This window comes from Oncorhynchus clarkii, chromosome 31 (assembly GCF_045791955.1).
Source record: "Oncorhynchus clarkii lewisi isolate Uvic-CL-2024 chromosome 31, UVic_Ocla_1.0, whole genome shotgun sequence".
In the NCBI taxonomy this organism is placed as follows: domain Eukaryota; kingdom Metazoa; phylum Chordata; class Actinopteri; order Salmoniformes; family Salmonidae; genus Oncorhynchus; species Oncorhynchus clarkii.
The window spans coordinates 39,031,881-39,059,742 of NC_092177.1; the positions used below are offsets into that span (position 1 = coordinate 39,031,881).

Below are 27,862 nucleotides of genomic sequence, written 5' to 3' on the forward strand. Positions count from 1 at the left end.
ACTCGCAAGGGGAACAATTCCACAAAGTGGCATGAATTAATGTGGTTAATTAACACAGCGTTAATTGTTTGTAAATTGCATGTTTGGGTACACATTACTTGAGAGGCATATGTTGCGCGTCGTGTTCACCCAAACAAGTGGCGGTTAATCCTATCTCTGGAGTGCCCGCGTCTGAAGATGGGCCAATCAACTTGGTGGTAAAAAAAAAAAAGAGATGGGAACAAGAGAGAGATGAGAGAGAATGATAGAGAGAGAATGATAGAGAGAGAATGAGAGGGAGAGAGAGGGAGGGAGAGTGAGGGGAAAGGGGGAAGGATAGACATTTTCAAAACAAATTCATGTTTGTTTGTGAGCTTGAGGTTTCTGTTACTCTAGTGGTGTTAATTGTAAGTGGAAATCATTTGAATAACCTTGGGGCTCGTTAAGACTCATCACGTCCCTGACCCATTACTTTTTAATAGTAACAAAAAAGCAATACGTATGCACCTACGTGCACACACACACACACACACACACACACACACACACACACACACACACACACACACACACAGACACACAGACACATAGACACACATACACTCTTAAAAAAAAGGGTTCCAAAAGGGTTGTTTGGCTGTCCCCATAGGATAACCTTTTTTGGTTCCATAGGATAACCATCTGTGGAAAGGGTTCTACCTGAAAAATGGTTCTACCTGGAACCAAAAAGGGTTATTCAAAGGTTTCTCCTATAGGGACAGCTAAATAACCCTTTTAGGTTCTAGATAGCACCTTTATTTTTGTCTAAGAGTGTACATCCTAGCTCTGTTGCCCCCCGCCACCCCACAATACCCCAATATGCTTTGGATCTCTTTGCACCCCACCTAGAAAATAATGTAGGGGAAACACTGGACTATGGAGCTTGAAATGGTCCAATATTTACCATGCCTGCCATTACCCACTCCATCAGTGTGTTTTAGGTGGGGTGTGCAGTGTTATTTTGTGGGATATGTTTTGTGGGATATGAGTCTCCTCATGCGAGGCTTCCACTGAAGCTTATGGGTTGGTCAGGTGTGCGAGAAGCATATCTGTGTATCTCTCTCTTTTACCTCTCTCTCTCCCTCCCTCCACTGCTCACCCTTTTTTATGTGTTTATTTAGTCATGCCCGACTTTATCGAATTTGAAAAAACATGCCCGTCACGGGCTCTCTCTTTCTCTCCCTCTCTCTCTCTCTCTCTCTCTCTCTCTCTCTCTCTCTCTCTCTCTCTCTCTCTCTCTCTCTCTCTCTCTCTCTCTCTCTCTCTCAATTCAATTCAATTTGCTTTATTGGCATGACATAACAATGTACATATTGTCAAAGCGTGCTTTGGAGATTAAGTGATACATTTATAATATTAACATAATTAAAATAATAATAATCCGTATTGTCAACGGGACAACAGTAACAACAACAATCATGGGTCAAAATAACCATATATTGAACAATAACAGTTGGCATAGAGGACATGTGCAGGTTGGTTGGTCTGTCAGACACTGTCCCTCATTTTATGGCAGGCAACAATGTAGTGCGCTGCCAACCCACAGCTCTCTGCATCCTCCCCCAACAGAACGGGTAGCCTATTCTCATCAGAGAGGTCTTTGAAACCTTGATTAAGGGTTTCAAATTTGGGAAAATTACACTGTCAATTATTTTTTTTTTTTTAAACATTATGTCAGTCAGCTCTGTCTCAGGTTCTGCTGTGGTGCGGTGGTTGCACAGCCTTTCTTCTACAGGGAGCCAGGCTTTCCTGTGTCTACCCTTCTCAATGCAAGGCTGTGCTCATTGAGCCCGTACTTTGTCAAGGGTTTTTCTAAGATTTTGATCAGTAAACTTGGTCAAATAGTTGGTAATTTGGTTCATTCTGATTGAATGGATGTTCTGGTCCTGAGGCTTCAGTGTAGTGGAGAGTGAGCCCCAGGACCAGCTATCTCTTCTCTCTCTCTCTCTCTCTCTCTCTCTCTCTCTCTCTCTCTCTCTTTCTCTTCTCTCTCTCTCTCTTTCTCTTCTCTCTCTCTCTCTCTCTCTCTTCTCTCTCTCTCTCTCTCTCTCTCTCTCTCTCTCTCTCTCTCTCTCTCTCTCTCTCTCTCTCTCTCTCTGCAGTCATAACCTCGGGAGCCACAACCACTACTGTCTTTGGGGGACATTTCTAAATGAAGTTTTATTTCCCTAGCTTTGCTCCCTCGGGGGAACAGTGGACCATAATTCCACCCAACAGTGTGTTGCCTCTAAAATGTATTATTTCTGCTCGGAATCAGGAGTCTTGCTGGATAATGTAGCTTGTTTCAGAGGGAGAGAGAGTAGGATGGGGGGGGGGGGGTTCCAATGTGCGTGGCTTCTTTTGATTCAAAACACAAAGCGGAAATTGTTCTTATTCTTTTTTTGACAGTCTTTTTTTGTTTTTCCAATCCACGGCTGCTTCGGAACCCAAACAAGAATTCAGTTTACACGGTATTGTAGATATATTGGAGAGAGGAGAGAGAGCTGATCCTGGGGCTCACAAACCTGTTCTTCTAACAGGACTAGATGGCTGATGGCGCCAGAGAAGATGGCTGATGTTTTACCTGCTCCTAACGGACTGTGTTTTTATGTTCGTTTTTCTGCGTTTGTTTGTAACTTATTTTTTAACATTTTATTTTACCTTTATTTAACTAGGCAAGTCAGTTAATTATTAAGAACAAATTCTTGTTCTCAATGATGGCCTGGGAACAGTGGGTTAACTGCCTGTTCAGGGCCAGAACGACAGATTTGTACCTTGTCAGCTCAGGATTTGAACTTGCAACCTTTTGGTTACGAGTCCAACGCTCTAACCACTTGCTTCAGTCTCTTATGACTGAAAATAACTTCTGGACATCAAAACAGCGATTACTCACCACGAACTGGCAGAAGCTTTTTTTCCTATAATGAGTCCGACGTGCCCGACGTGAAAGACATACTGCTTTCCTGGGAACAGACCCAAATCCCCGTCATTTGCGTGAAGAGACGATAGAGAAAAAGAGGACGAAGGTCAGGCTGCCTTCTGAGAATTCGTAGGTGATCATATAAACCCCCCTTGCCTTCCATTCTTCTAGCTAACGTGCAATCACTGGAAAATAGAATCGATGACCTACGAGCAAGATTGAACTACCAATGGGACATTAATAACTGTAATATCTTATGCTTCACGGGGCGTGGCTGAACGACGACATTATCAACATACAGCTGGCTGGTTATACGCTGTATCGGCAGGATAGAACAGTGGCGTCTGGTAAGAAAAGGGGGAGCGGACTATGCATCTATGTAAACAACAGCTGGTGCACGACATCTAAGGAAGTCTCAAGGTTTTGCTCGCCTGAGGTAGAGTATCTCATGACAAGCTGTATACCACACTACCTACCTAGAGAGTTTTCATCTGTATTTTTCGTAGCTGTCTACATACCACCACAGACCGATGCTGGCACTAAGACCGCACTCAATGAGCCTTATTACACCATAAGCAAACAGGAAAACGCTCCTAGTGGCCGGGAACTTTAATGCAGGGAATCTTAAACCTGTTTTACCAAATTTCTATCAGAATGTTTGGGGTGGCAGGTAGCCGAGTGGTTAGAGTGTTAGGCCAGTAACCAAAAGGTTGCTCGATCGAATCCCTGACAAGGTAAACATCTGTCATTCTGCCCCTGAACAAGGCAGTTAACCCACTGTTCCCTGGTAGGCTGTCATTGGGAATAAAAATGTGTTCTTAACTGACCTGCCTGGTTAAATAATTACAGGCAATATCCGCACTGTGCTAAAGGCTAGAGCTGCCGCTTTCAAGGAGCGGGAAGCTTGCAAGAAATCCTGCTATGCCCTCCGGCGAACCATCAAACAAGCAAAGCGTCAATACAGGACTAAGATCGAATCATACTACACTGGCTCCGACACTCAACGGATATGGCAGGGCTTGCAAACCATTACAGACTACAAAGGGAAGCACAGCCAAGAGCTGCCCAGTGACAAGAGCCTACCAGACGAGCTAAACCACTTCTATGCCCGCTTCGAGGCAAATAACACTGAAACATGCATGAAGCACCAGCTGTTCCGGACGACGGTATGGTCACACTCTCCGCAGCCGATGTGAGTAAGACCTTTAAACAGATCAACATTCACAAGGCCGCAGGGCCAGGCGGATTACCAGGACATGTCAAGCGAGCATGCGCTGACCAACTGGCAAGTGTCTTCACTGACATTTTCAACCTCTCCCTGTAATAGCAACATGTTTTAAGCAGACCACCATTGTCCCTGTGCCCAAGAACACTAAGCTGCCTAAATAACTACTGACCCATAGCACTCACGTCTGCAGCCATGAAGTGCTTTGAAAAGCTGGTCATGATTCACATCAAAACCATTATCCCAGAAACCCTAGACCCACTCCAATTTGCATACCGCCAGATCCACAGATCCACAGATGATGCAATATCTATTGCACTCCACACTGCCCTTTCCCACCTGGACAAAAGGAACACCTATGTGAGAATGCTATTCATTGACTGCAGCTCAGCGGTCAACACAATAGTGCCCTCAAAACTCATCAATAAGCTAAGGACCCGGGACTAAACACCTCCCTCTGCAACTGGATCCTGGAGTTCCTGACGGGTGGACCTCCCCCAGGTGGTAAGGGTATGTAACACATCGGCAACGCTGATCCTCAGCACAGGGGCCCCCTCCTGTACTCCCTGATGACTCATGACTGCACGGCCAGGCACGACTCCAACACCATCATTAAGTTTCCTGATGACACAACAGTGGTAGGCCTGATCACCGACAACGACAAGACTGCCTATAGGGTGGAGGTCAGAGACCTGGTCGTGTGGTGCCAGGACAACAACCTCTCCCTCAACATGATCAAGACAAAGGAGATGATTGTGGACTACAGGAAAAGGAGGACCGAGCATGCCCCCATTGTCATCGACGGGCTGTAGTGGAGCAGGTTGAGAGCTTCAAGTTCCTTGGTGTCCACATCACAAACAAACTAACACGGTCCAAGCACACCAAGACAGTCGTGAATAGGGCACGACAAAAGCTATTCCCCCTCAGGAATTGGTTTGGCATGGGTTCTCAGATCCTCAAAGGGTTCTACAGCTGCACCATCGAGAGCATCCTGGTTGCCTGGAATGGCAACCGCTCAGCATCCGACCACAAGGCACTTCAGAGGGTAGTGCGTACGGCCCAGTACATCACAGGGGCCAAGCTTCCTGCCATCCAGGACCTCAATACCAGGCAGTGTCAGAGGAAGGCCCTAACAATTGTCAAAGACTCCAGCCACCCTAGTCATAGACTGTTCTTTCTGCTACCGCACGGCATAAGACTCTTGAACATCTAATCAAATGGCTACCCAGACTATTTGCATTGCTCCGGTTTTAAGCTGCTCCTACTCTCTGTAATTATCTATTCATAGTCACTTTAATAACTCTACTTACATGTACATATTACCTCAATTACCTCAGCTAACCGGTGCCCCTGCACATTGACTCTGTACCAGTATGTAGTCTTGCTATTGTTATTTTACTGCTGCTCTTTAACTACTTGTTACTTTTATTTCTTATTCTCATTCGTATTTTCTTAAACTGCATTGTTGGTTAAGGGCTTGTAAGTATGCATTTCACTGTAAGGTCTACACCTGTTTTATTCGGCGCATATGACTAATACCATTTGATTTGATTTGATAGTGTCTCCTTCCCTTGTTACAAATACACTACCCCGACATAAGCCGATAATGTGATGAAGAGATATCTTTTCTGTTTTGCATAATGTCACACAGTGTATCCTAAAGCATGATCCTTTTGTATCATTCGTTATATTAATTTAAACAGAGATCAAGCTGAAAGAGAATAGAGGGAAGAGGAGAAAGAACAAGAAAGCCTGAGGGCAAAAGACACTGGCATACTTTCCCCTCCCCTACACTCTCTCTCTCTCTCTCACTCTCTTGATTTTGTCAAACACTAAATCCGCGCCTTTCCTCCGCTTTGAGTACTTTTAGCGTTACTTTGCTTGCTTGGAATAATTCCCTCACTAAACCGGCAAACAAGTGAAGGAGCCTGTATTTTGCAAAACAAATGGTTTGCTTTCTACTGTGTGGATACTTCACATTAAGCAAAGAAAAGCCGATCAGTACTGGCTAAAATTGGGTAGCATACATGGTGTAAAACCTTCTATCCATCTATACTGTAGGTCTTTGTCAGGTACCTTCACATACCTACACATTATAATAGACCATAACTAGCCTATAAAGGCTAGTTTGGTAAAAACTTGAGTCTACAAATTAATTAATTACCTCTTCGGGCTAGGGGGCGGTATTTTCACGTCCGGATGAAAATCTTGCCCAAAGTAAACTGCCTGTTACTCAGGCCCAGAAGCTAGGATATGCATATAATTTGTCGATTTCAATAGAAAACACTCTAAAGTTTATAAAACTGTTAAAATTATGTCTGTGAGTATAACATAACTTATTTGGCAGGCGAAACCCAGAGGACAAACCATCCAGGAAAAATAATTTTTGAGGTCACTCTCTTTTCAATGGGTTTTCTATGAGGATCTAGATTTCTAAGGCACTTGGTTGCAGTTCCTATCACTTCCACTGGATGTCAACAGTCTTTAGAAATTGGTTGATGTTTTTCCTTTGTGTAATGAAGAAGTAGGGCTGTTCAGAACGAGGGTCGAGTCTAGTGTACTGTTTGTTAGGGGCGCACGACCTGAAAACTCGCTCCACTTTGTTTTTATCCGCTATTGAACGCAGTTTATCCCGTCTTAAATTTTATCGATTATTTACGTAAAAAAATACCTAAAGTTTTATTAGGAAAGTTGTTTGAAATGTTTGGACAAAGATTACAGGTAACTTATTAGATATTTTGTAGTCATGTTGCGCGAGTTGGAACCGGTGTTTTTCTGGATCAAACGCGCCAAATTGGAGATATAACGACGGAATTAATCGAACAAAAGACCATTTGTGATGTTTTTGGGACGTATTGGCGTGACAACAGAAGAAGCTCTTCAAAGGTAAGGCATTAATTATATCGTTATTTCTGAGTTTTGTGTCGCGCCTGGCGGGATGAAATATGATTGATTGTCTGTGTTTGTTTGATGGGGTGCTATCCTCAGATAATAGCATGGTTTGCTTTCGCCGTAAAGCCTTTTTGAAATCTGACATGGTGGCTGGATTAACAAGAAGTAAAGCTTTATTTTGGTGTATTGCACTTGTGATTTCACCGTATGTTGTCAAATCAATCCCGGTAACGGGATTTGATCCCTAAGAAGTTTAATGAGTGAATTATGTATTTTTACTCTGTTTTCCCTGTTTTAAATTGGACATACACTCACCCTTCACTACTTTTTTCCCCCTTTTTTTCTCAGCTATTGGACGAACGCTCATCCCGCGCTACTTCAGCACAGTGTTTGAGGGCGGCGTCACTGACCTGTACTACATCCTCAAGCACTCCAAGGAGTCCTTCCACAACTCCTGCATCACTGTGGACTGTGATCAGTGTACCATGGTCACTCAGCACGGTAAACCAATGTTTACAAAGGTAAGATCGTAACCCCAGCAATAAATGCAAGGCTGTCATTGTGACTTACCAAAACACCAAGATCTTATGAGATTTTATTTAATTTACTATCAAATTGAAATGATTTTTCAAGTTCGTATCCATGACAGTTTTTTACATTTATTAAATTATTTTCCACAAAGCTGAAGAGAGTAAAAGTATGGTGGGTGAGGCTCCTAAAAGGAGTATCTAGCAGCACTATTCAGATGGTCAACTGTGTTGGAATCTGGTTCTGCAGACTGTCTTTTGAATTTAAAGTGAGGCTCATGCTAGTGAAGATAGCTACAGGGATTCCTTGTTCCATGAATGAACACTGCAGTGAAGCACACACACAATTTACCTCCATAAAATTACCCACAATGCAGTGTTATCATAAAACCTAGTCACCATGTTAGGGGTATACCATAGCTTGCATAGTATTATGAGAAGAGAGGAAAATTTAAACTGCAACAGATGAAGAACAATAACAGTACACACAAACACGGTAAATGAAAAATATTCTCTCAACCGCCCCATTTAAGCTTTAGCAAAATCAGGAAGTGGAAAAATTAATTCATTAAAAGAAATTCCACTAACAGAGCACGTTCCGGGAGCTCCCATCCAGGCTTCTGGCTCTGGAGCGCTGAATCTCAATGAGCTCTGCCTCGTTCCCCTCTTCTCTCACCTCCACCCTTCCACCCTCCTTCCTCCAGCCCCCCATTCCTCATCCCTGGAGAAATCATTCCTGGCTCCTTCCCTATCCCAGAGGGAAAAGCCCCCGCCATCCCGCTGGGAGTAATCTGGATGTGTAAACCCAGCATGTGTGCATGTACATGTGTGTGTACGTGGAAGTGTGTGGAAGTGTGTGCGTGTGAGGCGAGGGTGTCGGTTTTTGCACGATGGTACCCCCCGCTGCACCCCTATGGTATCCCAGAACCTCGATGCAACACTCAGCAGGCCCCACTATACCTAGGCTCTGTGGATGAAGCATTGGGGCAAAGCCCTTGTTACTGTAGCCCAATTGCCAGAACTTCCTGTGGGGGATGGAAAAACCAGACGGGAGATCTGTGGATGTAGCATCGGGACCAAAGCCCTTGTAACTGTAGCCCAGTGGGCCATCCCTACCTGTGGGGACAGTCAATGATTCTATATCTCGCTGTTTAATTCTCATTTATTGAGTGATCTGTTTAAGCAAAAGCCAATTTGAATTGAATTGACAAGGTTGATGATTTAGAATGTAATAACAGTGTAAATATGTGTATATTATAGCCTAATACAACGAATAGGGTAAGACTTGACTACAGAATGTATTCCCCCCCTTAAGGGAAATATATATTTTCTGACAACAACAAAAAGCTACGTTTGGTAAGATATAGATATGTGCACACAGGCTATCCATAGGCAAACACATTTTTGAAGTGGGCAGAATTATATATATTTTTGTTATTTAATAAAAACAGAAACTTTAGAGAGGGTGGTGTTTTGCCCCACTATCAAAATGACATTGCACATCGCACTATTAATATCTTCAATATAATGACATTTTGATGTATGACCCCTCTTTTTATTTTCATCCTTCCTGTTCAAATCATCATTAAATTACTGTATCTCAAAATGGATTGTGTAACTCAAAGAGGATACTTATAGATGATTTGGACTTGAAAATGCTAATATAGGTACCATTGACTTGCATTGATTGCCCAGGAGGTTTTGCCCCAAACATACTCACTTTAAATTGTACTACTTTATTAAAAACGGATGACCATTTTTAGCTTAAAGATAAATAATCCAGAAAAATGGTCATCAGTTTTTAATAAAGTAGTACAATTTCAAGTGAGTATGTTTGGGGCAAAACCTCCTATATATATCCAAGTGAATTATTTATCTTTAGGCTCCCCAACTGGAGTATATATATATATATATATATATATATATATATATATATATATATATATATATATATATATATATATATATATATATATATATATATATAGATGTAACTCCATTAAGTTATATATTTACATTTTTCTAAAGCACAAAATATTAAATCAATGTACCTCTAAATCGTTTCGTTGGAGTGACTTAAAACGTTAAGATGAGACAGATGACATGTTTAGTTGAGCAAGACTAGTGGCATCCAGGGTAAGTGTTGGAAATGTTTTGGTGACATTAAGTGGTTTCTGTGAGAATTACAGGAAGGGGGGGTGGGGGGGGGGGGTTTAACCCTGGGGGTGTTTAACCCCAAGCCATCCGATTACAGACTAATACATAATGAATGTATATGATGATGTTTTATAATGTTACTGTATGTTACAAATGTATTATTAATGCTCTATTACACCCTTATTTATAATGAATGTGTATATTTAAATAATATTTATATATTGAACCTAATCTATTATGTAGCACCTTATACAGTAGAGAATGGTGTCTCTTGAGCAAGCTTGCGATGCTGTTTTACTCTCTCCTCCCAGAATATGTGACTGAGATCCCTTAGCCAAGCAAATGTGGAGAAGATTTATTACAGGCTTCTTAAATCAATTGGGACTCTCCAAGGGGCCTTACCTTTTTATGACCACTGTTTGTATTCACAACAATTTTCATCAGTTGCCTGTACCTTTCATACAGTCCCATGAAGTGTACTATTGTAAGAGTAAAGGTTTTGTAAAGCCATTTTATTGGTAACGATTTTGAATAACAATCCATTTTAGCCAACCAACAAAGAAACTTCACTATGGTGTAGTTGCTACGACAGATTTTGGCTGTATTTTGGCTGTACAGTTTATATACACTACCCGTGAAAAGTTTTAGAACACCTACTCATTCAAGGGTTTTTCTTTATTTTTACTATTTCTACAATGTAGAATAATAGTGAAGACATCAAAACTATGAAATAACACATATGGTATCATGTAGCAATGAAAAAAGTTTTAAATAAATCAAAATATATTTCTTCAAATAGCCACTCTTTGCCTTGATGACAGCTTTGCACACTCTTGGCATTCTCTCAACCAGCTTCATGAGGTAGTCACCTGGAATGCATTTCAATTAACAGGTGTGCCTTCTTAAATGTTCATGCGTTTGAGCCAATCAGTAGGGGGGGATACAGAAGATTTGGTATTATGGACAGCTCAAATAAGAGAAATGACAGTCCATCATTACTTTAAGACATGAAGGTCAGTCAATATGGAAAATTTCAAGAACTTTGAAAGTTTCTTCAAGTGCAGTTGCAAAAACAATCAAGCACTATGATGAAACTCGCTCTCATGAGGACCGCAACAAGAATGGAAGACCCAGAGTTACCTCTGCTGCAGAGGATTGTCACGCCCTGACCGTAGTTCCTTTTTTATGTCTCTATTTTGGTTTGGTCGGGGCGTGAGTTGGGGTGGGCATTCTATGTTGTTTTTCTATGTTTTCTTTTCTATGTGTTTGGCCTGGTATGGTTCCCAATCAGAGGCAACTTTCTATCATTGTCTCTGATTGAGAACCATACTTAGCTAGCCTTTTCCCACCTGGTGTTTGTGGGTAGTTGTTTCCTGTTTTGTGTTTTCACCTTTCAGGACTGTTTCAATTTTCATTTCTTACATTCACTTTGTTATTTTGTATTTTCGTGGTCAGTTATAATAAATAGTCATGGACACTTACCACGCTGCGTTTTGGTCCGATCCTTCCTACTCCTCATCCGATGAAGACAAAGATCGTTACAAGTTCATTCGAGTTACCAGCCTCAGAAATTGCAGCCCAAATAATTGCTTCACAGAGTTGAAGTAACAAACACATCTCAACATCAACTGTTCAGAGGAGACTGTGTGAATCAGGCCTTCATGATCGAATTGCTGCAAAGAAACTACTACTAAAGGACACGAATAAGGAGAACAGACTTGCTTGGGCCAAGAAACATGAGCAATGGACATTAGACCGGTAGAAATGTGTCCTTTGGTCTGGAGTCCAAATTGGCGATTTTTGGTTCCAACTGCTGGGTCTTTGTGAGATGATCTCTGCATGTGTATTTCCAAATGTAAAGCATGGAGGAGGATGTGTTATGGTATGTGGGTGCTTTGCTGGTGACACTGTATGTGATTTATTTAGAATTCAAGGAATACTTAACCAGCATGGCTACCACAGCATTCTGCAGCGATACGCCATCCCATCTAGTTTGGGGTTAGTGGGACTATTATTTGTTTTTCAACAGGACAATGACCCAACACACCTCCAGGCTGTTTAAGGGCTATTTGACCAAGAAGGAGAGTGATGGAGTGCTATATCAGATGACCTGACCTCCACAATCACCCGACCTCAACCAAATTGAGATGGTTTGGGATGAGTCGGACCGCAGAGTAAAGGAAAAGCACCCAACAAGTGCTCAGCGTATGTGGGAACTCCTTCAAGACTGTTGGAATAGCATTCCAGGTGAATCTGGTAGAGAGAATGCCAAGAGTGTGTAAGGCTGTCATCAAGGCAAAGGGTGGCTATTTTGAAGAATCTCAAATATAACATACTGTATATTTTGATTTATTACTACATGATTCCATATTTGTTATTTCATAGTTTTGATGTCTTCACTATTATTCTACAATGTAGAAAATAGTAAAAATAAAGAAAACCCCTTGAATGAGTAGGTGTTCTATAACTAAAATGTATTTCTGTACATTTAGGGGTCCCTTTATATTCTGTTTAACTCCGTGATAACGCGTCATGGAGTTTCCGAATAGAATGTTTCACAATGTACCAAAAAATATATTTTAGCATGCGTAGGTCTTCGTGTTAATACCAATGGAAGCGTTACAGAATTTCACTAACATCTGTAGCCAGTATCGTTAAACTCATACTTTGCCCTGTGGCCAGAGTGCACTCGTCTAAGAAGCAGTTGGAATCATAATCAAACTAGAACGAAAACCCTTTCCATTGTCCATTAAACAGTTAGGATTATTTTCAAATATTTATTCTGTCTAATCTGCACAGATCTAAAGACAACCACATTGTTAGATATCCAATGACTAACTTGATAACTATCAGAAAGTAGTTCCGTAATGTCATCTCAATGGCTAGAGTAACTCATGACTACAAAATCCAGACAGTACATACTGCATAGAGAAACATCCTCACATTGTAGCCAAGTAGCATAGACTAAACTACATTACCAGAATGGGTTAAATCATATATTCAATGGTAGGAGATAGCAGAGGGGGAAAAAAAATCCCTTTTTCTCTACTTTTTCATTTTTTTCCAGGGTTGCGGAGTGATACCACGTGACCAGGCCTGTATGCCCGCCAGCCTCTTTCTTGTTGATCCTCTAGAGACCATCTGTGCTGGGGGCATTGATTAGAGTGTGTCTGGTGGGATTACATCTTTTCGGTTGCCATGCCAACTAATCAGCTGATTTCTTTTTTTTTTGCTGCCCGCTCTCTCCCTCCCTCCGGTTGCCACAGCAACGAAACATCGGGAACTGCAAGGGCCCCTACAACACTGAATTCGGCTAAAGGGGCAAATGTGTTTTTTTCCCTGTCTCTCACTCATACTGTCTCTCTTTTACTTGCGCTCTCTCTCTCTCTCTCTTGCACACTCTCCCTCTCTCATTATTTCTCTGTCTCTTAATTGGCTACTCTCTCTGACCCAAACTTATTTTGTCTCTGCCGTAAACACACTCCTCTCAACGTCATCTTCAAGAGAGTGTGAGGGATGAGAGGAACAAGGACAGACCTGCTGAATAAGGACAGAGTAAATAATAGTCTGCCAAATTCCAAACAACTTGAACAAATTTGAAACTGAAGGACATGCTGAGTTTTATGAAAATCATTCCTTGCTCATAAAAATCGATCCCTGTTGAGATCACCCAATAAACAGACGTCCGCATGCCAGCAAATTAAAAATGTCTGATAGTAAAATAAATACTGTGCATTACTTATGTAAATAAGGTATTGCTGTTTTTATTTGTAATACATTTGCTATAAAAAAAAATGTAAAATTTCATTTTTGGTTTGTCATTACGGGGTATTGTGTGTAGATTGATGAGGGAATGTTTAATCCATTTTAGAATAAGGCTCTAACGTAACAAAATGTGTAAAAAGTGAAGGGGTCTGAATACTTTCTGAATGCACTGTACATTAGTATGGGGGAATGATGTCAACTGTAGCCTACTGTGTACTAAGTGATCTTGAAAACCTATATTGAATGAAGCTGAGTAGGCCTACATTTGTTACAAAGGTTGTTATGAATGATACTGCAGCACTCATAAATGTGTCATGCTTGGTCTCAGGAATGTACGCATGTCTTCTGTAAACGCCCTTCTAAGAAAGTGTTACCCCGTCTTTGTTGTTGGGACAGGTATGCACAGAGGGCCGCCTGATTCTTGAATTTGCCTTTGACGACCTCATGAGGATCAAGACCTGGCACTTCACCATCCGGCAGAACCGAGAACTCATCCCCCGCAGCATCCTGGCCATGCACGTGAGTGGTGTGACATCATCAACATGCGCTGACTGCGCACCCACACAAATGAAACGCATCGAGTTGGATAGAGGGCACTGGCCATGCTGTCACAGACGCCGCTATAGCAAGATGCAGAGGTGTGCCCTATGTCCAACTCTATGCTTTGACATCATCAACATGTGCCACCCACGCACCGTAGAGAATGATAGAGAGTTATGAGAATGATAGAGAATAATAGAGAATGGTGAGAACCATAGAGAATGTTGAGGAAGTCATCATGGATATACTCAGTTTTGCATGGACATTGCCATTGAGGGCTTCCACCATTTTAAAGTAGTCAACTGGGTGAGGTTGGGAGCGATCAGCCAATGATCAGAGCATTGTCTTCTTCAACCTCTTGAGTCCCACACTCACGCCGGCATCATTTAGTGCTTCTAACCCCTTTTAAACATTGTGTGTTTGCTACAGACTTCTGTTTTTTTGCATTGGATTCGTCTATTTCTTCCACCATTAGCCTGTGCGATTGACGGAGGCTGAAGTATACCTTATTGACATAGGATTTGCGGTATGTTGACAGAACAAATAATTGGGCAATGTTTATATAGTCCCCTTTCAGACAGCCAAATATTTTCCACATTCTTGTCGGCATTCACCTTTTATACCGCCATTGCTTGCCACAACTGAGCAAGAGACATTCAACTTTGACTCTGTTGTTGCGATCGTTGTCGTGTTAACCTGATGTGAGAGAGCAAGCTCTAAATCCGACAGAAATGCTGCTTTCAATGTACTGCTTCCATTTCTTCACCTTCACAATTAGTAAGTTCAGTCAGTTAGCAGCTCACCATACTTGTAAAACCATTTGTACTATAATAATGTGTGGATTTTCATGCTATGGTGAATTAAAAAGGTGGCTACAGTTAAACTCAAAATGTTGGAGATAGCAAACAGCTAGCTAATGTTAGCAACAAACCAAGTCATTGTCTAGAGAAAGTTGCTTTTAGTTGCCCGGCTTGCTTGATTGACATGTCTTGTCCACAAAATAGAGCAAGCAACGTTTCCATTTGGACCAGACTATGATTTAATTTGTGCCAATTGCCAAAGATGGTAAGATGTAAGGTAACGTTTATACTGAGGGGTTGGCGGGACATTTAAATACATTATGGCAATAATGACTAGGAAATAAAAGTACAGGCCTTGTCGCCTGCAATACATTTCAGATATAAAGGAAAGGCAGCAAAAAGTTAGCGGGATGCTAAAGTTGGTGTAAAAACGTCTTGGTTTGGACAGTTGTACTGGAGATGTGTTTGTGAGACAAGGGTGACTCTCGAAAACGGTTTGAGCTACAAAGTATTATAAACCCACTATGAAAAGCTTTGACTCTCGCGAAACACGCAAATGTAAAGTTTTGCTCTATGATGCTCACAAGCCACACAACAGTCGTTAGAAGGTCCGGGTCGTCTACATAGAAGATCATAGGAAATCCCAGGACATAGTGTCTATAATACTGAAATAAGCTCACATAGTTGCTGTCACAAATTCCAAACTCCACACAGTTGTCACTGACTAGTTGGATATTAATTTCCCACTGAGCAAACAATTTCTGGACTTACAGCATTCTTTTTTTGCGTGGCAATAATGATTTGTTCTTTGACATTTGTCAATAAAACTCATTCATGCAAATGTTAATTTCAAATTGTTTTGTGTTCTTGTCGCCATGATTGTCCTAAAAAAAAGAAACTGGTAAAACACTTCAATGTGAGGCTAAATATATGGGCATAGAAAGCAGATGAATCAAAGTTGTGAATTTGAACCTGGGGCCAATTGGTTGCATGGTTTGTAAACGGCTTTAAGCTATATCACCGCCATATAGTGGCCACAATAAATGAATGACACGCAGGATTTGGTTCATGACTCCAGCAATGCAGGTGGCGGTTAAGTCACCAATATTATGCTTTTTTCAAACAAAAGAAGAAGAACATTTACAACTTGAAAATGGAGATGGCCTCAATGGCTCTGCCCGTGCTCTCACAGACGCTATAATGGCACAATACAAAGAGGAGTCCTCTAACTATATGTCACCTGCCCATTTCCCATTCAGGTGTATCCTATCCTCAAAATGTAATGCGAGTCCTGCCCCACAGGGTCTAAAGTGCCCCAACTCCACCAAGACACTTAAATGCTATTCATAGCATATGAATTTAAAAGCCATACAAAGCAGTTTGGAAAGTGTCCCAATTTGGAGGGATTTCATAAACCAATTTATTTGCAGACATCAAAGGAAGGCATGGATCAAAGAGGGCCCTAGCCTGAGCAACAAAAAAAAAAAGGTCAAATTAATAATCTGTTTAATTCCAGTAAGTGTATTCAACATAATAGTCACACGGAAGGAAGGCCAGTAAAGTGAGCAACTTATAAATTGTCGTTAGACATAGTATATTATATTCAGTAGTGCACAGTCATACTCGTGGCAATACTCTAGTATCTTGAATATGTATGCATCAAATACATTACCCATATGCATGTAACCTATCGTAATCTAAATGCATAGCCTACCTTAAAGTGTGCAACAATAACTGATAGAAGCAGTCTATTTTTTCAGCCGTGTGGGCCTACAGGTACATTTAAGAAGTCGTTTTCCACGTGTAGCCAGCCTCCTTCTTTTTGCCAAATCTTCCTATGAAATTCACACACCATTAAATTGGCCCCTGTGGGTATTCCCACTAATTCCAGGAGAGTAGGGTATTGTGGGCCCTGGCCTGATATTTCACAGGCATGTGAGTGATGTATAAAAGTGAGTTAGCTCTTTTGATCATAGCCTCGACTAATGAAAAGGGTAGAGGAAACTAGGTCTGGAAATGAGAAGACTGAATTTAGACAGACACAATCGTGCTTGTGCGCGTGCACACAGACATGCACAACACCAACATAGACACAAACGCAGACAATACACAAACATGTACATACACACATGTGCGCGCACACATGCACGCACGCGCACACACACACACACACACACACACACACACACACATCACAGGCTATGTTATAACATTTTAAACATTCAGTTTTTTGCTCGAGTATTCAGTTCTTGTAAAAGCACACATTTTGGAATGGAAATGTTGTGGGTATTTCATAGTCTCACAGTGTTGTGGGTACTTCAAGGTTAGACTATTATGACACGGATCATTTTTTTCAAATGGTATTCAATGTAGTTATTGGTAACCATGGTTGAAAAAGCATTTGACACCTCTTGGAGTCACAGGTTCTCACAATACTAGAGGTGGCTAGTTGGCATTGATATTTAATTTCCAATTTCAAATCATAGTCTAAGATTAAGCATTTTTTTTATCATGTTTTTTTTTCCCCCATCGTCCTTTATCCACATACTCAGACTCAACTTTATGGTAGTGGTTGGTTCAATAGCGACCTAGCCAATGCTAGAGCAGAAGCAAAGCATAGTTCTGTCTTTCTCTCCTCTTGGACAATACAGAACGACTTGATATTTTCCTTCCTGACTTTCTCCACACAAAGATACAACTGGAGATGAGACGATGCATTTTTCATAAGCTTCGAAATGGAAGCATGCGCCAGGCCAAGCTGTCTCTTGGTTTGTTAATACACTGCATTTTCAGACTGAAGACTTACACTATATGAAAGAGTGCTAACAAGTTAATATTAGTAGTTAATATAAATGAATACTGTATGTTGCCTCTCTCAATTTCATTACCCCCCCCCCCACCCCCCCTTCCCCAACCCTTAGGCACAAGACCCCCAGGTTTTGGAGCAGCTCTCCAAAAACATCACCCGCATGGGGCTCACCAACTTCACCCTCAACTACCTCAGGGTAAGAGCTCTCTCTCTCTCTCTCACACACTTTAATTCAACCGCCCTCTCTCCCCCTCTCTCTATCTCTCTCTCTCTCTCTCTCTTCTTTGTCTATCAGCCTCTCTCTGTATCTCTGTCTCTCTCGCTCGCTCTTTCTCTCGCACACACACACACACACACACACTTTAATTCAATCACCCTTTTTCTCTCTGTCTCCTCTGTCTGTGTCTGTGTGGGTCTGTTGCTCTCTCTCTCTCTCTCTTCCTTTCACACTCACATAAAGACACACACACAAAGACAGGCACAAACATGCACCCACGCACAAACACACTCACACGCCGCCACTACTCAATATGTCAATCACCTTGAAATAGGTACCATGCCACGCCATCCACAATTTTAATTAGGTATGCCTACCTGAAGATTATTTTTCAGGATATTTTATGAATTTCAAGATGGAATATACAAAATAACATTCACAGACTGCCAGCTATCACAATATGTTATTTTGTTGAGAACAATACGTAAATACATCAGTGAATATCCCCCTATATGTATATCCTTGCTTACTTTTTAGGTCCATTCCTCACTTTATAACATATACTTAGTAAAAGTCTCAGCAGCCTGCACCAGAATACATTAGTCAGTATTTCAGCTGTCTTTTGTTTGTGCTTTTCATTCCAAGACTGAGTGACAGCTCCGATTTCCAAATGGGAGAACAAGAGAGGGAGAACGAGGGAGAAAAGAGAGAGGGAGCGAATTAATTGGATCGAGAAAATTAGCATAACATTAATGAACGCTCCCTGTTGAGACTCATAATTGTGAAATGCCGCGCGGAGAGACGGCGAAGTGCCTAGCCATTGTTTATTTAGAAGACTGTGGAGAGAGAGAGAGAGAGAGAGAGAGAGGGGAGAAAGAGAGAGAGCGACAGAGAAAGAGGGCTCGGGGGCTGATTTTTTTTTTAACAACCATTCTTACCATTTTGTTGGACTTCTTCTTTTTTTTTTGTCCTCGTTGTTGTTTTTGTCTTCTCGAGATCCATAGCAGCTTACCATGAGCATGAGTATGGAATGCATATGGAAAAATCATATGGAATATGTTGAGTGCACTTTTGGAGATTGTCATAACACACCTATATTATCGTCATTTATTAAATATATATATATACATATATTGCACCTTTTTATTTTGAATTTTAAACCTCTCTTTTACTTCTGATAAAAATCGAATTACGCCTTGCTTTTCAGTTATTGACAGCATATCATCCATTACCTATAGGACATTTATCCATTGGCCTTTAGTGTAGAACTACTAGGCTATTCATTTTTTTAAATGACAACCTACCTCATTTATCCAAATAAAAACACCCCCCTGTAATTTTTCACCAACAAATCCTAGTCTTGGCTCTGAGGCGAATTAGGAATTGGTCGACTTTTGGAGGTCGACGTGGGGTTAATTTCATACTGTACTTTGAGTAAACACCATCCCGTCTTCCTCACGTCACAGTGAGCCACAGTGAGCCATATTTCTATCTCGCTATCTTGGTGTCGCTGTTCAGATAAAATACGCCCTTTCCTCACATAAATGGAGTCTTTATTGTCTTTCGAAAGGCACTCGTGGGTTTCCCATCATTTATCAGTTCTTCCCAAAGAGACTGACGCTTTCCTGGCCAAGGGTCAAAACCGGCTTTTTTTTTGCAGGGTCAGTGTATTTAAGCCTTTCCATGTATGAGAGCCGTAAAGCAGGCTTCCTACCATTCAACCTGAAAATAGCACTTGTTTTCAGGCTCAAATCCAGGGATTGTTCCCTGAGCTAGGGGGGGAGGGGAGGGGGGGGGGGCATATAGTCGTGTCAAGAGGATGGTATCAGAGAAAGAACAAACATGGGTTTAGTGGGCTATATGCATGTTCACTTTGCCTGCAGACAGTCCAATGCCATTATAAAATAGCTCTGTAGTAATAGAGTGAATGGCATTGGTGGACCCTGTGACTCGCTGGTCTGGTATTATTATTTTTTTAAACGTCTCAGAGTAGGAGTGGTGATTTAGGATGAGGTCCGTCCCCCCTTACGTATAATCGTATTCCTTATGATCTAAAAGCCAAAACTGATCCAATATCAGCACTCCTACTTTGAATACAGGCCCAAGTCTGTGTTAATAGGCCTATGAGTAGGTGAATTGGCTGGTTAAGAGAACTGCTGAGGACTGTCCTATTCAAACTGCCAAACTGGCCCGCGTGTCCTCTTTGTGATGACGTCATAGGTCACTTTGTGATGACGTCATAGGTCACTTTGTGATGACGTCATAGGTCACTTGATGATGCTCCTTGTTGGATTCTCAAATTGTCCACAAGAGTTTCAGATTCAGCATGTATAGGTGATACCCTTTGGAGCAAAGCTCACATAGTGATTTAATGATCCATTTTCACCAACATGGAAAACATGTCGTGTGTGCGTTTTAATACTTCTGAATCTAACATTTGCGCGCGTGTGTGTTCTTGTTCTCCATCTGCAGCTGTGTGTCATCCTGGAGCCCATGCAGGAGCTCATGTCTAGGCACAAGACCTACAACCTCAGCCCTAGGGACTGTCTGAAGACATGCCTGTTCCAGAAGTGGCAGAGAATGGTGGCCCCACCAGGTAACGTTTGTACTGCCTTAATAACCAAACACATTTGTCTGCAGCTGTCAATGGCAGTGTCCCAAATGGCACCATATTCTCTTTACAGTGCACTACTTTTCACCAGAGACCTATGGGACGCAGACAATGTTGTTATAGTGACTTATAAGTAATAGGAGAGCTGAGGTGACATAATGACAATGGTTGGATTGTCTCATTTCTAATGAGAGCATGTTGAAGAACAGAGAAGGTAAATATCTATTATATATTGCGTGTGCTTAAAATGTATTCTCCCTGTCAGGAATCGGGAAATTTATCAGCAATTCCTGAGACAGACAATTCCTATTTCAATAGACTGTAACCAGACATTTCAAGGTATTATGATTGATGTTTGAAGGGTGGTTCTTGAAAAATAGTTGGCTTAAATTGGCTGTGCAGTGTTAAACCTGGAGTAGAAATGAGCAGGTGTTTTGGACATATTTGAGGCCTGCAAATTACTGCAATGTTCGCCAGGGCATGACAAGACGTCTTTAAAAAGCAACACCAGTAGAAACCCTTTGACTCAGATCTGTGTAATGTGTGCGAGGCTTCTGAACTTTAATTAAGGGTGGCTGGTGTAATCAAACTACAAGATCCAACTCCCTCGCTGATAGCTCCCCAGAGGTTTGAATTTTTACTTTTATAAAAATAAAAAATAAATTGTTTTCACTGTCATTGAGCGTAGAATCTTCTTGAACAGACTCTTTGAAAAAGGAGACGTTGAACTGTCATTGTCTAATTGCGCACAAGGGGATAAACCTTTGTTCAATTGCATGTTGTATGGTGTTAGGGATCAGTGAAAAAAATGTTTAAGATGCCAAACATATCAACTGTATAGGAGCTGATAGCAGTTTGGGGATCCAGAAGCCTTCGGAACAGATTCAGACCCCTTGACTTTTTCCACATTTTGTTAGGTTACAAGCTTATTGTAAAATTGATTCAATCGTTTTTTTTTTTCATCAATATACACACAATACCCCATAACGACTAAGCAAAAACAGTTTTTTTGAATTTTTTGCTAATTTATAAATTTAAAAAAGGAGAAAAAAATGTAATATCACATTTACATAAATATTTAGACCCTTTACTCAATACTGTGTTGAAGCACCTTTGGCAGTGATTACAGCCTTGAGTCTTCTTGGGTATGACGCTACAAGTATGACGCTACAAGTAAGTAGACCTGTATTTGGGGAGTTTCTCCATTTCTTCTCTGCAGATCCTCTCAAGCGCTGTCAGGTTGGATGGGGAGCGTTGCTGCACAGCTATTTTCAAGTCTCTCCAGAGATGTTCAATGGTGTTCAAGTCCAGGCTCTGGCTGGGCCACTCAAGGACATTCAAACACTTGTCCCAAAGCCACTCCTGCATTGTCTTGGCTGTGTGCTTAGGGTTGCTGTCTTGTTGGAAGGTGAACCTTCGCCCCAGTCTGAGGTCCCGAGCTCTCTGGAGCAGGTTTTCATCAAGGATCTCTCTGTACTTTGCTCCGTTCATCTATGCCTCGATCCTAACTAGTCTTTCAGTCCCTGCCGCTGAAGAACATCCCCGCAGCATGATTCTGTGACCACGTAGGGATGGTGCAAGGTTTCTTCCAGACCTGACGCTTGGCATTCAGGCCAAAGAGTTCAATCTTGGTTTCATCAGACCAGAAAATATTGTTTCTCATGGACTGTGAGTCATTAGGTGCCTTTTGGCAAACTCCAAATGGGCTGTCATGTGCCTTTTACTGAGGGGTGGCTTCCGTCTGGCCACTCTACCATAAAAGCCTGATTGGTGGAGTGCTGCAGAGATGGTTGTTCTTCTGGAATCTCCACACGGGAACTCTAGAGCTCTGTCAGAGTGTCCATCGGGTTCTCTGTCACCTCCCTGACTAAGGACCTTCTCCCCCGATTGCTCAGTTTGGCCGGGCAGCCAGCTCTAGGAAGAGTCTTGGTGGTTCCAAACTCCTTCCATTTAAGAATGATAGAGGCCACTGTGTTCTTGGGGACCTTCAATGCTGCAGACATTTTTTAGTACCCTTCCTCAGATCTGTGCCTCGACACAATCCTGTCTCGGTGCTCCTGTCTTCGACCTCATGGCTTGGTTTTTGCTCTGACATGCACTGTCAACTGTGGGACCTTACATAGACAGGTGTGTGTCTTTCCAAATCATTTCCAATCCATTGAATTTACCACAGGTGGAGTAAAATCAAGTTGTAGAAACATCTCAGGGATGATCAATGGAAACGGGATGCACCTGAGCTCAATTTAGAGTGTCATAGCAAAGGGTCTGAATACTTACGTAAATAAGTTATCTCTGTTTTTTATGTTTAATACATTTGCAAAACTTGCTTTTGCTTTGTCATTATGGAACATTGTGTGTAGATTGCTGGGGAATTAAAAAAATCAATTTTAGAGTAAGGCTGTAAAAAGGCAATGGGTCTGAATACTTTCCAAAGGCACTGAATGTGTTACATGTTGCCTTGACTCATTGCTGGTTTCCAGACTAGTGGACTTTATACTTAACATTGTATTGGTAGTACAGCCAGGTTATTAAAATGGTAGCTTTTGTCATTTGAAACAGATCTTGGATCAGTTTTGCTGGCCATACGTTATTCGTGTGCCACTACAGCTCGTCCGTCCAGCTGTGTTTTTAAACAAAACCAAACTGAACTATGCCGGTCTACTGTAATTGTAGTTTCCTCATTAGTCAAGTTTTTCATCTTTCCTCCAATTCTTCTCGGACCAGGAAAATGGTTCTGTTTTAGCGAGGAAGGAAGGAAGCACAGATGCATTTATACGCTGATAAGTATTTTTTTGTGGAAATGGATTTGAGTTTTAGTGCGTTTTTTTGTTCAACATGAAGGTAAACAGTTGTGATGCCAGAAAAGGATTTCATGTTCCTGTACCCAGGCTTGTCAAAGTAGTCAATGCGAATTGGTAATAGACTTCGTTTTGATAGTTTCTCATGACAACCATAATCATTCAAATGTAGTAGTAATAGAGAATTTGATTTGGTTGTGGTTGCAGACATTATATTTTTTATTTAAAAAATGTGTGTATGCTCCCCAGTTATGTTATCTACTCAGATAAATGATACACTAAGCATACAAAACATTAAGAACACCTTCCTAATATTGATTCAGAGGAATAACATGGACTCTACAAGGTGTCCAAAGCATTCCACAGGGATGCTGGCCCATGTTGACTCCAATGCTTCCCACAGTTGTTTCAAGTTGGTTGGATGTCGTTTGGATGTTTAACACACGGGAAACTGTTGAGCCTGAAAAACCCAGTAGCATTGCAGTTCTTGACGCAAATCGGTGCTCCTGGCACTTACTGCCATACCCCGTTCAAAGGCACTTAAATATTTTTGTCTTGCCCATTCACACAATCCATGTCTCAACTGTCTCAAGGCTTAAAAAACCATCTTTAACCTGTCTTCATCTACACTGATTGAAGTGAATTTAATAAGTGACCTGGATTCACCTGGTCAGTCTATGTAATGGAAAGAGCAGGTGTTCTTAATATTTTGTCCACTCAGTGTGTGTTGCTGGTTTGCTTTTGAATACTAAAGTATCTCCCTTGGTGTGATTAGTATAAGAACCTCTAGAAATGTATTTCATTTTCAGACATCTTTTTGAAGACTCCAGATGATATATATATATATATATATATTAATGAGATTGAGAGGAATAACATTATCTTACAAACACTTGGTGAAAATGGCTATATAAATGTATTAATAAATGATGTTTTTCAGAAACAATATTTTGGAGATATAAGTACTGTTAAGATCTCTACTTAACCTATTTCAATACTTTACACAAGATGAATGATCAAGGACATACATGCTTTTTAATTGCATCTTTTATTAATTTATTCATTAAATGTCTAGCTCATAAAAAAAATGACTTTTCATAATTGCAAGTCTTCTACAGTAATAATGTTTAGGCAATGTCTTTGTTGCACGGAATGTACTTTTTTTTCTCCTTCATTCTCTCTGTTTTCATTTCTCTCTTTCTCTCTCTCTGTCTGGCATTTAATTACAGAAAATAATTAATCACTTCAATAAAACAAAACTAATTTTGGCTCCGGTTTTAGCTGGACACCCACAGAACTTCAAAACGGAAATATTCCCCACAAATCACAAAAAAGGTACCTTTTCTGTCTTCGTATAGTTTTCAATAGAGATCGAAGTAGTCTAGGGGAGCTGCATTCGATTATCTCTGAACGGAATGCCATGAAATACATTGTCGTGTACTTTGTGTTTTCGTCATGACTGCTCAACACCGGTGCCGAACGCGAAGACGAAATTTGACGACTGTCGTGTTTCGTTCTACATCACTTGGAAATTGTTTGCTTAAACGCCACACTGTGCATCGCTACTCCGTGTGGCGATGCACACAGACATACAATCTGACTCACAAAGGCAAATCACAGCAAAACAAAAGACATAAATGGCTACAGAAGCCTGTACAACTACAGATATACTGTAGATACAGTAGGATAAAAGGCGATGTTATCTATCCCAGTAGAGTCATCTTAATGTGGAGAGGCTATCGAGAACTGTACAACACCAAGGTCATTACGGCATTCACGTTAAGTCAAGCGGCACGGTCTATTGTTGAGCAATTATGCAAATATGACAGGGGTTCTTTCTTACTGGTGCATGTCTTGGGAGATGTTAACGCCTTTTGATTTCACCTCGGATGTTAACAAAGCATGGATCATTTTTGAGTTATTGAGTATTGTGCGTATTGTGTGTGTGTGTTTGAGTATGTATGTCTGTCTGTCTGTCTGTGGATGCTTGCATAGGTGTGTGTGCATGTCTCCATACACACGTGTGTATACGTTGTGTGTTCTTTATGCGTTACCCCTACCTTGGTATATGCATTATGTTGTCCGCCATGGCTCTTGTTTCCTTTGCTGGTCGTGCCAAAGCTGAGCCAACGAGACAGACAACGACGAAGAGGAGGAAAAGGAAGAACTCTGCCAGCAGCGCCAACAGCAGCGTGGGAAATGCCAACAGTAAGAAGAGAAGCCCTGCCAGCAACTTCAGCCTCTCCAGTCAGGTACCTGTAAGCATCAGCTCTACCGGTTTGGCCCTCTCTTACACCCCTATACACCACATACAAACCCTTATGCACAACTACTACAGATGCACAGGCAGGAAGACATGTAAATGGAACGCAACAATTCATTTATAGGACTATCAATCTACCGCCATAATATGTATACTGAAGTATTCATCTGGAATTCGAGAAGTATCTTTGTTGCTTCGTTTACACCCTCTGCTCTGGGGGATGGCGTTATCAACCCGGCGCGCCATGGCTCTGGTCTATCCCGCATTTGCTTCCTCGACATGGCAATAGAACGGGGCCACTCGACACAGTTTGAGGTTAAACACCTACTTAAACCACTGAGTGTTGCACCTCACGCTTCACATCGCTCCGGGGGATAAAGTGCTATTGCGCTTCAGTTGTTTGCACAGGCTATAGTACTCTCTCATTATCACTCACTGGGTTTGCTAGACGTACAGCGTGTACGGACTGTAAGGAGTCATACTGACCGTTTAGTACTGTGGTCCCTCTGGCTGGGGGTGTTTTTAGGAGGGAGGGGGGCAGGGAGACTGGGGAACTGTGAACTCTCTTTGTTTTGGGTTGGGTTGTTCCACACGGTGCTTTGCAGGTCATGCTTTTAAATCCACGGTGCATCTCTCTTTTTTCTCTCTCTTTCTCTTTCTTTCTCCATGTATATATTTTCTCTCTCTCTCACACACACACTCACATAGACACACACCCTCTCCAACTCAAGCTCGCCCTCTCTCTTGCTCTTTCTGGATCTGGCTCGCACTCGCTCTCTCTTCTTCTTTCGCTCTTTCTCACACACACACAGACACACACCTTCTCCAACTAACTCCCTCTCACTCTCTTTCACCCCCCCCCCCCCCTTCTATCTCTTACTCAATCACTCAGACAACCACACATACACAAACATGCGCACCCACACACACAATTGTTTTCTCTGTGGATTGCTGTTTGACTCAGCGCCATCTCTCATTATCACATATCTGTATACCCCCCCTCTCTCCCTACTCCCCAATCCTGAAACACACACTTCCTATGGCTAACGTTGACACGCGTCTTTAAGAGCAGCGGCGGAAACATGCTGGTTACATATGTTGCACGCCAGCTAGCTTTGTCTGAGAAGTTGTTCGTTCGTTGGCTGAGCACAGGCCCTACGTGAGCCCAATGACAATAAGAAGTGGACCCTGGCGAGGAAAGGGAGGGAGGGGGTGAATGGGGGGGGGGGGGGGGGGGCATGGGGAAGTGAGGGGGAGGGGGTTGTTGTGTTGTTCAACAGTGACCTCTACTGGTTGCTAGGCTGAAATGACATTGAAAACCATGCAGAGTGCTACTATGTGTTTGCTGATGGATTCTTTTGGAACATTCAGGTAGAAATGGATTGCGTAGAACAGATATGATTGCGTGTTAGCTTCATTTGATGAATTGCTATATGCATCCCTCTGAACATTTCACCTCAAGGAATATACCCCTGAAAATAATCCTGAGCCCTTACCTACGCATTCTGTGCTTGCAGAACCCTTTTTAAAAAAAAATCACATAAAATGACATACCCAAATCTAACTGCCTGTAGCTCAGGTACCTGGAGCAATGACATGCATATTCTTGATACCATTTGAAGGAAACACTTTGAAGTGTTTGGAAATGTGAAATTAATGTAGGAGAATATAGCACATTAGATCTGGTAAAATATATTTTTTCATCATCTTTGAAATGCAAGAGAAAGGTCACATTGTACTCTTCCAGGTTAGGCGCAATTCCAATTTTGGCCACTAGATGGCATCAGTGTGTGTGCAACGTTTTAGACTGATTCAATGAACCATTGCATTACTATTCAAAATGTTGTATCAAGACTGCCCAAATATGCCTAATTGGTTTATTAATACATTTTCAAGTTCTAAACTGTGCACTCTCCGATCCCGTAGTTAAGGGACTAGATAGGCTTATGCTGAAGGGCCTGCCCTTCAATGGGCATAGGGGAGCATCCACCATATTGCTTACACCTGTCCAGTTCCTTCAGACCTGCAAACACAGAAGGAGTAGGGGGCCAAGGGGGTCTGATCCCTCAAAAAGGATGCTAATAAAGTAACTGATAATCAGACAATGAGCATTCTTAGCTGTCTTAACAGCCCATTGCTCCATTCAGGGCTAGCTAAAGACGAAAAGTAATGAGATGAGTATATAAAAGGTTATTAATTAGATCACAATTAACACTCCCCCCAATCCCAGTCTGACTACCAGCTGTTGTCATTGGTGGGGGGGCAGAGGTAGGTTGACAGCCAACTTCACAGGAACAGATGGTGAATTCAAGGCTTGTTGGCAATCAGCATGTTTTGAGCT

The 27,862-nt window shown here is 41.7% G+C and overlaps 1 protein-coding gene across 6 annotated transcripts in view; it reads left to right on the forward strand.

Moving 5' to 3' along the window:
* The window catches only part of LOC139390786 (LIM domain-binding protein 2), an 80,339-nt gene that overhangs the window by 43,600 nt on the left and 8,877 nt on the right, over positions 1-27,862 (forward strand). Inside the window, exons 3-8 of one of the 6 annotated variants that reach the window (XM_071138178.1) lie at positions 7,383-7,555; positions 13,880-14,002; positions 17,745-17,828; positions 20,322-20,445; positions 24,540-24,593; positions 25,380-25,516. In XM_071138178.1, the coding sequence (XP_070994279.1) occupies positions 7,383-7,555; positions 13,880-14,002; positions 17,745-17,828; positions 20,322-20,445; positions 24,540-24,593; positions 25,380-25,516 (695 nt within the window). Of the gene's footprint in view, positions 1-7,382; positions 7,556-13,879; positions 14,003-17,744; positions 17,829-20,321; positions 20,446-24,539; positions 24,594-25,366; positions 25,517-27,862 lie in introns of all 6 variants that reach the window. The other 5 variants (XM_071138179.1, XM_071138175.1, XM_071138177.1 and 2 more) reach the window with 5 other exon arrangements.